Raw genomic sequence first — 11,288 nt, 5'->3', positions numbered from 1 at the left:
GTAATGTGGGGCACTGTTCTCATCTCTAAAGGAAATTCCTTTGTAGATATGTTGGGGCAAATTGGATATATATGTGCTTTCTGTCTCTGTGTAAATTATTGTTCGTGCTGGTGAGATTAAGGCTGGTTTCTGGCATAGTAGGAATTGGGCGGAGGCTATGGAACCGAAAAAGGTCATTGGAGAGTTTCTCAAACCTCTAGCCGTGTGATAGGCAACTTAGACTTGGAAGATTGAATGGGTTTTACAGGAGGAAGGAGATAAGGAGACCTGAGACAGGCCTGTTTGTTGGTAATGTCTTTGGCTTTTGCAGTCTTCCCTTAACAGGCTGATAATTAACAATGGTGTTTCAGCTGCGGAATTTCAACATGGCCTCCACTAACAAGTACACAGATACCCGAAATGTTGGGCTAGGAGGGGGCTCTCCTGTGGGATCATGGGGCCGAGGTGGGCTTGGGGCAGATTCTTCCCTAATTGGGGTGCTGAGTGGAGAAACTGGGAAACTGTTCACTTCTTTTTTTTTAATATATTTTATTGATTTTTTACAGAGAGGAAGGGAGAGGGATAGAGAGTTAGAAACATCGATAAGAGAGAAACATCGATCAGCTGCCTCCTGCACATCTCCCACTGGGGATGTGCCCGCAACCCAGGTACATGCCCTTGACCGGAATCGAACCTGGGACCTTTCAGTCCGCAGGCCGGCGCTCTATCCACTGAGCCAAACCGGCCAGGACAACTGTTCACTTCTTGAGAGCCTACGTGACAGATACTAGGAAAAGAGCAGTGTCCTCGACGGGCGTGTCACCTCGCTTGGACATGTAAGGTGATCACACAAGGGGGTACCGTTGCCAAAAGCTGACATGACTTAACCTTACATTCCCAAGTTCCCTGGAGGCAGCTCTGGGAGATGGAGGAAGAGAAATGACAGGAAGACAGCAAGAGGAAGGGATTAACTAAGGGTGTGGAGTGCAAATTTCAATGTTTGGACTGTAGTTAACAGGTTGAGTTTATTTGGTCCAACATGTTTGCTCTATGGGAGAGATGCAGGGCCAACTGCACAGCCTCCCATCGGCTGGGCCCCTTCCCTCAACTCCGGTTCTCAGGTCCACTGTCTCAGCAGAGAAGACGGTCCCGGGGAGGGAGAAGGGAGAGGGAAGGGGGAGGGAGGGAGAAAGATGTGAGACTTGGCTGCCCGTTTACAATGTGTCTGAAATGTGCTAACTTGCCCAATCTCTTTCCCCCTTGTTTCTGGCTGTGCATTTAAGATTAATTCAATGCAATTAAGTCGTGGAACTCGGGGAACTTCTATTGCTCTGTGACCCTTTCTGTTCCATCACCTTGGAAATGGCCGGCCTGGCAGTGGATTCTGAGGCCACCATTGCATTAAGGTGATTTCCCACCTGTCATTCTCATTCTTCATGGGCCCTGACCAAGATGTTGGCACCAGCTACAGCCTCACGTTCAGATTGTCTTGAAGGAAGAAAAAAGGAGAAGGGAATACCCCCACCATTTTTTTTTTTTTGAAACCCTGAAGGATGGTATAAGATACCATTGACCAAAAATAGTGGCCGTACCTCACTGCAAAGGCAGGTTGGGGTGTTTAACTACTAAACAAGAAAGGAAAATAAATTTCAGGGGACATGGCACAGGTCATGTATAAAAGCAAGAGGGAACATTGGGGAGTTCTTACGTCTTCAGAAGGACACGTCTCCAGTACAACGGAAATGAATTGTAAATACTGGCCAGAATTGTTTCCGTGGGAGAGAAAGTAAGATGATACAGCTCTCATTAAAATTAAATGATCATTTTGCAGTAAATAGTGCTTGAGAGCGTACGCCGCTGTGTGCAGTCAGCGCGAGGATGAACGGTCAGACTCAGTGCCTTCTGTGGACGAGGTCAGACTGAGTTTGGGGTCGCAGCAGTGATTGAAACACGCTGCTGTTTTCATATACTTTCCAAGTATAACCATCTGATACAGCAGCTCCAGTCCTATCTGCCTCGATCCTGCCTTTTTTTTTTTTCCTCAGCTCATTTAAGAAGATATACCAAGTTCTAATGAGCAGTCAGCATCGAGACCTCAGATCTATAATAAAATCAACCTGCCTTCGGTGCACGTTGTTGTGGGTCAGTGCTTCAGAGAATAGCTAATTCTATGCCGGGAATAAACATACAATTTGTAAATGCTTACTCCCGCTGAGGGTTCACAGAAGACTGACTTTCTTGATGAGACCAAAACCACCCCTTTAAAGAGTAGGTTCCTAAAATGCATTCATGAGAATCACCCCAGGAGAACTGGGGACCGTGTTCATTGAGGGGCCTGGGTGGGTCTGAGACCACATTTCTAGAAGATCCAAGCGTTGCCCAACCTGCTACTTTCCCCCAGACTATCAAGTCCTCAGGGCAGAGCCTTCCGTTCTGCAACCAATACGCTCATTAGAAATCCGTATTGTCAACTGTCATAAACAATGACCTCATTATTCTGTGTGACAAAGGACAAATAAAGGATAAATATTTCACAGGAAAGCCAAAGCTGCCTCACTTCTAACTGTACATTGTCATGGGAATGACATAAAAAAAAAAAAAAAAAGCTAAGGTCACCCCAGCCGCTGCAGCTCAGGGGTAGAGCCTCCACCTGGGAACCAGGAGGTCACGGTTCAATTCCTAGTTGGGGTACATACCCAGGTTGTGGGCTTGGTCCCTGGGGTGGGGCGTGCAGGAGGCAGCCGATCAATGATTCTCTGTCATCGTTGACGTTTCTATCTCTCCGTCTCCCTGCCTTGCTGAAATCAATAAAAATATATATTTTTAAAAAAGCAAAGATCAGCCCTAACTGGTTTTGCTGAGTGTAAAGAGCGTTGGCCTGCGGAATGCAGGGTCCCAGGTTCAATTCATGTCAGGGGCACATGCTCTGGTTGCGAGATTGATCCCCAATAGGGGGCATGCAGGAGGCAGCTGATCAAGGATTCTCTCATCGTTGATGTTTCTATTTCTCTCTCTCTCTCCCTCTCCTTTCCTCTCTGAAATCAATAAAAATATTTTTTTAAAAAGCAAAGACCAAAGATGTCCGGATAGCATGTTTCCCAGTGATCAATGACCAAACGTGGGAACAAAGCTGTAGGAGGGGTCAACAGAAAATGCAGCCCCGCATCCAACCTTTTGTGGGTAAAGAACCTCACCTTTCACAATGTGTGTCCATATCCTCCGAATTTCACGTACTATTCCTGCCCCTTCCAGTCTTCAAACACAGGGAAACAGCTCAGCCCATTGCTAAGCCCCTGGGGACACCAGAAACTCACCTTTACATCCTCTTCCCGCTGGCCAGCAAGGCTCCTACCTTGGGACAACTTTCGCACATGACCTGCTCACTTGTGGGGTACAAAGCAGCCCCAGAGGGGCCTAGGGGGGCATCTGAAACATCACAGGAAACTCTGAAACCAGCAGTCCCACGTCACCCCCAGGAGGCAAGCTGAGCAAGTGCACCCAGTCCCTTATGAAAACAGACCACCTCAATGTCCCAAATCAACTTCAAAAACCTCAAGACACATTAAAAATGTAAATATATAGAAATTGTTTTAACTAAATTAAATAAATGGGTAGCTCTTAAGAGCCTGAGTCCGGTGAAGTCAGTTCCGGGGAAGCCAGGTTCTGTGGTGAGGCCTGGAGCCTGGATTCCACTTTAAGTGCAAAGCGATTTACTTAGCGGCTGAAGAGGCCGGTGTTTCCCAGTCGCCTCGGGCTGGGAGCCCCCATTGCTAATGTGCGCGAAACCACCAATCCTGCATTGCCCGAGGGGCTTCGAGAGGCCACCCTTGTGGGAGGAAAGGGAGGACCTATTGTGTGGCTGTTCCTTTAAGATTACCACTTAATTAGTATTTCACCTGCGCAAGGTGTGGATTCTGCACCTATAGACGCGTTCTGCATAATGACCTCACGCTTATTTGCAACAAGCTGTGAGCTGCTGGCGGGAACTAAGTTTAGATCCCAGCCCTTGGCCCACAGCGCTTCTAATTGAGACTCTAGGCGGCTCTGAAAAGAGCCTTTGGGTTCCGGCGCAAGTGGGCAGGACGGAGCTCACGCCCGCTCCCCGCGGATGCGGCGCGCCAGCTGGATGTCCTTGGGCATGATGGTGACGCGCTTGGCGTGGATGGCGCACAGGTTGGTGTCCTCGAACAGCCCCACCAGGTAGGCCTCGCACGCCTCCTGCAGCGCCATGACGGCCGAGCTCTGGAAGCGCAGGTCGGTCTTGAAGTCCTGCGCGATCTCGCGCACCAGGCGCTGGAAGGGCAGCTTGCGGATCAGCAGCTCCGTGGACTTCTGGTAGCGGCGGATCTCGCGCAGGGCCACGGTGCCGGGCCGGTAGCGGTGCGGCTTCTTCACGCCGCCCGTGGCCGGCGCGCTCTTGCGGGCGGCCTTGGTGGCCAGCTGCTTGCGGGGCGCCTTCCCGCCCGTGGACTTGCGCGCCGTCTGCTTGGTCCGAGCCATTTGGAGGACAGTGAAGGAAACCGACTAAGTTGAATAGAAAGGGATGGGAAGAGGAGGCAACCCTTATATACCCTCAAAACCATGCTGATTGGTTGTGCGCCTTTTCAAAAGTCCCGCGCAGAGAATCCATTGGCTGAAGTTAAACAAATGAATTAAGCTGATGAATTGCTCCACTCTCTGATCTGTGTAGCAAGTCTGTGATTTAAAGAGTAATTTTCTAAAGTTCTTTATTGTACCTCAAATTGTAAGTGAGGAACCACTTAGTGCCAATTCTGGCTCAGCGGACCTGTCTTGGGGCATAAGGGTGTGAGGACCACGCGTTGAGAACAGACTCACTTGTATTGCCTTTCCTGAGACGAGCAGAGACGACCAAACTGCCACCCGCAGGGAGATTTACTGACCTGGAAAGTTAAGTTCTTTACCTCTCGTTTGACCTTTGGTTTCCCTCCTCCCTAGAGAAACTACTCAACACCGAGCCAAACTGTCCCCTAATGTCTCCTTCACTGGCTCCCCCCAAATTCAAAGCCTTAATAACAGTCCCCTCTCCCAGGACCTCATTCAAGCGCAGGAATCACAAGTAGCAAAGACAGTAACTCCCGATGAACGAGCTGCAGTGACTATGGGAGAAGGTGGCTATCCTGCCCGATTGGGAAGCAGCACCAAAGCTGGCTCTTTTTGAGAAAATGTGTGGCTCTGAAAAGAGCCTTTGGGTTAAAAAAAATAAAAAAAAAAAAAAGGCAGTAGGTTGTAGGCACTTGATTTACTTGCCCTTGGCCTTGTGGTGGCTCTCGGTCTTCTTGGGCAGCAGCACGGCCTGGATGTTGGGCAGCACGCCGCCCTGCGCGATGGTCACCTTGCCCAGCAGCTTGTTGAGCTCCTCGTCGTTGCGGATGGCCAGCTGCAGGTGGCGCGGGATGATGCGCGTCTTCTTGTTGTCGCGGGCCGCGTTGCCCGCCAGCTCCAGGATCTCGGCCGTCAGGTACTCCAGCACGGCCGCCAGGTACACGGGCGCGCCCGCCCCGACGCGCTCGGCGTAGTTGCCCTTGCGGAGCAGCCGGTGCACGCGGCCCACGGGGAACTGCAGCCCGGCCCGCGAGGACCGCGTCTTGGCCTTGGCGCGCGCCTTGCCGCCCTGCTTGCCGCGTCCAGACATGATGCACTTACAAACTCCCCAGGAAGTATGAGAGGATGGGGGCGGCCCTTTTATAAACGTTTTTGGGCGCGAAACATATGTGTCATGGGTTAAGACTGCGGTTTCATCTTAACCAATCAAAATGCACATTTGGCATTCCGCCGACCAATGAGAAAGATGATGTGATGCAAGTGAATTTACATGAGCTCGTCACTGACACATCATCAAATCAGATCTGGAGATGCTTGAGGACCTCATTTGCATAAATTCTCTATAAAAGAAGACGCTGTAGACCTCGTCTTACTGTTTCTCTACTTCTCCCCTAAGTGCTTCAGGAGTTTTTCTGACCATGCCCGAGCCCGCCAAGTCCGCGCCCGCCCCGAAGAAGGGCTCCAAGAAGGCGGTGACCAAGGCGCAGAAGAAGGACGGCAAGAAGCGCAAGCGCAGCCGCAAGGAGAGCTACTCGGTGTACGTGTACAAGGTGCTCAAGCAGGTGCACCCCGACACCGGCATCTCGTCCAAGGCCATGGGCATCATGAACTCCTTCGTCAACGACATCTTCGAGCGCATCGCGGGCGAGGCGTCGCGCCTGGCGCATTACAACAAGCGCTCGACCATCACGTCCCGGGAGATCCAGACGGCCGTGCGCCTGCTGCTGCCCGGCGAGCTGGCCAAGCACGCCGTGTCCGAGGGCACCAAGGCCGTCACCAAGTACACCAGCTCCAAGTAGACGCGCGAGCAAGCGGCCCAATTCCTAACCAAAAGGCTCTTTTCAGAGCCACCCACAATGTCTCAAAGATCTGTAGCTCTAAAAGTGGTGCAAATGTTTCAGGCAAGAAGCCTGCTTCTCCCCCGCCTCCTTAGTAAAAGTTACCTATGCAACTGGGATATTTGCTGCTGGGGTAGTTAGCAAAGGAAGGTGGCCTTGTCTGATTTGCTCTCTTGATCTTGCATCGCCTGGTTAAGGCAGTAACTTGCCTGTCCTTAGTTTAATTTTTTCATCCAAACCCACTAACGTTTCCACGGTTTTTTTTTTTTTTTTTTCACAGAAAGAACCCCTGGATTGTTTTGAGCAGCTAAATAGTACGTCTTGGCAAGGTCCACAGTTGTCTGACCATCGTTTGGAGTTTTAATTCAGCTGATATCCAAGCGTACAGAGAACTGCAGGAGTTGCTGAGGGCGGGGAGGAAGTATCCATTGTTGTGTAAATTTTTCAACTACCTGGCATTCCTCAGCAGGGAGGAGACTTGATTGTGCCTCCAGGGTCCGTTTCATTCAAGCCCCAAGGGCTCCCAGTTCCCCTACCCTTGTCCAGAGCTTTTTCTTTGTTCGTTAGCTTTTCATCTCCTAGGACTTTATTCTAAGATTTCACAGGATTTAACATTGGTGTGCTCCAGCATGTCGCTGATTTTATCCTACAATCGCCACTGAAGGAATCTCCAATTTACAGGCGAAGGACCGAGAGTTCAGGTTGAGTACTAGGCCCTTGCTCATCGGTCGAGTTGTCAGGACTTTCCACAGTGTTTGTCAGGCTTTTTCTCAAGGAAGAGGCTGGTCATAGGAATGGGGAAACCGTCAAAGGCAAGTAGATGGTTAGAATAAGAGGAAAGTAGACGTGGCCAGGAGACACACGTGTTCTCTGAGGCCCAGCAAAATCCTTGCCAGCTAAAGTTTAAGATAGACATCAAGGGAATGTAAGGATCGCCTGGCAGCCAATCGAACCTCAGAACTGCGGTGTGAAGGGGGAATCGTGGCCATTGGCAGAGTAAATCTGAGCGTAAAGAGCTCATTTTCTACTTATGAGCAACATGGAGTTTCATGTCTTTTTTCTGCAAATGACTCCATAACATCCCTATGAACATGCAGTAATGACTCGGTTTTGTAAAGGACTTTGTGAAGAAAACTCCCTGGGGCCCACATAATATGAAGGCATTTATTTCTTCCTCTCCAAAGCACGTTTAAAATACATTTTTAAAGAACAGTGTGTTCATAAAAAAAAACAAAGAGCTGAGTCCTTGCTTTATTCAAGGTAAGAGAACATGTGCACATTGTGAAATGCGTTTGCTTTTCAGCTGGAGGCTTGGAAACGTGCTTGTTGCCAAGCAACATGTTGATTGTTTGCCTCTTTCCAGGATAAACACCGTGTGCTCACAGAACACTTGCCTGTTGCGAGCGACCTCATCCCTTTCTTTAGTCTAAAATAAAGAAAGCCAGGATAGCTTTTAATCTTTTTCAAAAACCCTATATAATAAAGTGGTAATATGCAAATTGACCCTCATGCCATCACAAGATGGCTGCACCCACAGCGGAAGCGGGGTTTCCATAAGGAGCTGAAACAAGCGATCAGCAGGGGCCTGAGGCTCCGTGGCGCTGGGGCCAGGGTGGGAGACCAGAGGCTGCACTCCCAGCCCAGCAGGGATTGATGGGGACCTCAAGCCGCACCCCCCCACCAGGCCAGGGGACCTGAGGGTGTGCTGGGGACCTAAGGCTGCACCCTCTCCCAGCACTGGGCCGGGAGACCTGAGGCTGCACCCCCCACATAGCGGGGCTTGACGGGGGTAGGCCGGCAGGCCTGGATCTCGCCCAATGGGAGTGGGGCTGGCCAGGTCTGGGTTTCACATGATTTCAAGGTGCACGCGGGTGGGCGGGGATTTGACTCTGAGTCTCGTAGTGCCCCAGACTCTGACAGGAGGAAAGATTTTCATATACATTTTACTAATTTTCTTTCATCTATGACACTTCTAGTATAGAGAAAGGGCAAATAGCAATATTAAAATATTTCCTCTAATTAATTCCCTTTTAATGTGCACGAATTTCATGCACTGGGCCACTAGTAGTAAAAAACAGAAGTATTCAACAAGAAAAAGCATGGGCTAAGGGGAAATGCCCCAGGCAGGACACAGCCCCATCTGCCTGTTTGGATGCTGAGTTTCAGCCAATTACTTAAACCCTCTGTGAGCATCACCTTACGTCTAAAATGGGAATAAAATGAGTAACTTCCACGTGGCATTGCTGGGGTGATCAATAAACGATCTCCAGTGAAGCTCTTGGGGCAGTGTGTTAGGACGGAGTCCTCCCAGATATTGGCTGTGGCTACAGCCTGTGGTCCCGCTGGATCTCAGAGTCCCGAGGCCTAGAACGGGGCAGGAGGCCAAAAACCCTGCTAACATTTGACATCAATTAGGTTCCTTGTCTGGCAGTGTGAACAGCTCGAACCCTTCTGTAACCGGACAACCAAGGGGTCCGGGCTGCCTGTCACCACTTCAGCCACTTCAGCAGAAAGAGGGTCGGATGCTATCTGAGCATTTATTCCAGTCCTGCCGGCAGCAGGGAGAGCAGCAGGTCACCCACAAAAATCTGCTCTGCCCCCCACCATAAGCCAGCTGTTTTTATTGGGTAGAAGGGCAAAGATTAGGTGGGGGAGTAGGCATTACAGGCATGCGGACGTGGGCATGGGATACTCATTACAGGCTACAAGTCATGTGGGCTGGGGGGGGGGGGTCGCAGAGAGCGGGTGCCTGGGGACACCCGGGCCCAGAGAACAGGTGACAGGGGCTGGGTGCTGTAAGGACCAGGTGCCTCCTGGATTAGATGCTTTGGCCACCAGGTTGTCAATCTTTCCATAACAGAATTAGACAGAGATCTGTGTTCTCGAGGTCCATCTTCTCAAATCAGAAGCTGGGGAAGCCACGGGAAAAGAAAGCCAGCTTGGGACACGGGGCTCTGAAGCGGAGTCCCACACATGGGTTCCATGCCTGGGAACCCCCTGGAGTTGCATGTAAAACATGGGAGGTGTGTGGGTGCATCTGGGGGACCCCAGAGCGATCTTCCCAGGCTCTAACATCCACTCCTTCCTGGAGCGAAATTCCAATTTTATTGCCTCCTCCTTGCCGAGGGTATTTCCCCACATCTGTCAACCAGGATCATAGTTCTGCGTGTTCTGCAAATTCCTCAGGGAGAAACTGTTAGATAGAACAAGGGTCTCAGGTCTGAGCAGTTCTTACGTGTCATTCTTGCTAAATGTGAAAAGGTCCCAGGGTGTGGATGAGGTTAGCCCACCACAAGGAAGAAATGAACATGTCGTTAACCTGAATTAGAAACCAACATGTAATTGACAAAATAGTGTAATAAGCCAGGGCTAAGCCTCCCTCTGGAAGGCACAGCTTTGGAAATGATTGCCCTGCCCCCCTGCACTTGTCAGGAGTAAAAAATAAAATGGGCCCTGACCGGTTTGGCTCAGTGGATAGAGCGTCGGCCTGCGGACTCAAGGGTCCCAGGTTCTATTCGGTCAAGGGCATGTACCTTGGTTGCGGGCCCATCCCCAGCAGGGAGTGTGCAGGAGGCAGCTGATTGATGTTTCTCTCTCATCCATGTTTCTAACTCTCTATCCCTCTCCCTTCCTCTCTGTAAAAAATCAATAAAGTATATTTTTAAAATAAATAAATAATAAAACGGTTTTCTTTCAACAAGACTTGTGTTTCTTTGGTTCTGTTACTCCAAACAGTGAGCCCTGTGTTCAGTTAGACGTTGGTCTGCAGGACCCGAGGGAACAGCTCGACTCCGGACCTTCCCTTTGCTCCCTGGGTGCAGCCACAGCAACTCCTTGCCACCTCCCGGCTCTCCTTCCTGGTCTCCCTTCTACTTGGCACTTTCTCAATTTTCTTCCCCACTCATCGCCTTATCCGCAAAGCCTTCCATGGCCATACCATTTAAAATATCACCTATCCAGAAAAAGTAATTAAATAAATCAATCAAATAAAGTAGAAAGATCACCTATCCGTGTTTCAGGACTTCATAGCCCCGAGCACATCTGACAGTTTTTCTTGTTTTGTTGTTCCCCCAATAAAGTATAAGCTCCATGTCTACAGAAATATTTCGCTCACTGTCAGTCACTGCTATAATCCCCAGAGTATATATAATTCCGTGTCTGGTTCATGCTATATGCTCAGTTTTTTTGTTTGTTAAATTAACATCCTCATATAAGTTTATCTCCTCAAACCGTTGCCTTAGCTCCAATAACATCTGATATTTTTCCTATTTAAGTACTGGAGTCCATATCTTTAAAATAGATGGGATTTAAAATGATTACATTGATTTTCCTGATCTCAAAGTGATAGGGAGGACTTGTAATATGATGGATGGAGCACCTGAATTAATCTGAAAGATAATCACATTATTTTGAAATTCTGTAATAAATACATCTATATATAATAAAAAGCCAGTGTCCGTGACGCCCAGGACGGCAGGTCACCATGAGGTGCCCTGAGCCCCTCCCGGTCCCGCCCCCGCGGCCCACAGGCTCCGATGGCAGCGGCGGGCGGGCCCCTAACATCCCCGAAAACTCAGCGCCTGACAATCAAACCCGAGCGTAAAACGAAAGTTGGCTGATGAAAGCTTGAACTGAGCGGGTAACAGCAAAAGATGAAGCTCGCTTTTAAGGAAATGGGGGGGGGGGGGGGCCTGAAACAAGCCCTCGGTGGAGGAAAGAGAAGTTGCTGAAAATGGGCACTTCGCCCCGAAACCAGAGAAGAAGCCCTTGGAGTTCGAGCGCTCAGGCCCGTCACGTCGGGAGCTGGGAGGAGGGAGGAGGGAGGGACGGAGGGGGGAGGAGGGAGGGGCAGCAGGGAGGCGGGAAGGGAAGGGGAGGAGAGAGGGGCAGGAGGGAGGAGGGAGGAGG

General features: G+C 50.1%; 3 protein-coding genes across 3 annotated transcripts in view; 1 reads left to right on the top strand and 2 right to left on the bottom strand.

The window, feature by feature from the left end:
• LOC102420416 overlaps nt 1-4,489 on the bottom strand; it is a 6,959-nt gene extending 2,470 nt beyond the window's left edge. Inside the window, exon 1 of the mRNA XM_014448421.2 lies at nt 4,072-4,489. Coding sequence (XP_014303907.1) covers nt 4,072-4,479 — 408 coding nt within the window. The 5' untranslated portion in view covers nt 4,480-4,489. The remainder of the gene's footprint in view (nt 1-4,071) is intronic.
• Nucleotides 4,490-5,220: 731 nt separating this feature from the next.
• Nucleotides 5,221-5,640, bottom strand: LOC102418533 (histone H2A type 1). Its single transcript, XM_006106424.3, has one exon. The coding sequence runs from the start codon at nt 5,630-5,632 to the stop codon at nt 5,240-5,242; it is 393 nt and encodes a 130-aa protein (XP_006106486.1). The 5' UTR covers nt 5,633-5,640; the 3' UTR covers nt 5,221-5,239.
• A 297-nt stretch (nt 5,641-5,937) lies between these two features.
• On the top strand, nt 5,938-6,396 carry LOC102418844 (histone H2B type 1). Its single transcript, XM_006106425.3, has one exon. The coding sequence runs from the start codon at nt 5,961-5,963 to the stop codon at nt 6,339-6,341; it is 381 nt and encodes a 126-aa protein (XP_006106487.1). The 5' UTR covers nt 5,938-5,960; the 3' UTR covers nt 6,342-6,396.
• The last annotated feature ends 4,892 nt before the right edge of the window (nt 6,397-11,288 follow it).

The sequence above is a fragment of the Myotis lucifugus genome, unplaced genomic scaffold (genome assembly GCF_000147115.1).
Source record: "Myotis lucifugus unplaced genomic scaffold, Myoluc2.0 scaffold_824, whole genome shotgun sequence".
Lineage (NCBI taxonomy): Eukaryota > Metazoa > Chordata > Mammalia > Chiroptera > Vespertilionidae > Myotis > Myotis lucifugus.
Note: the sequence above shows the minus strand (reverse complement) of the source record. Positions and strands in the feature narration are given on the sequence as shown.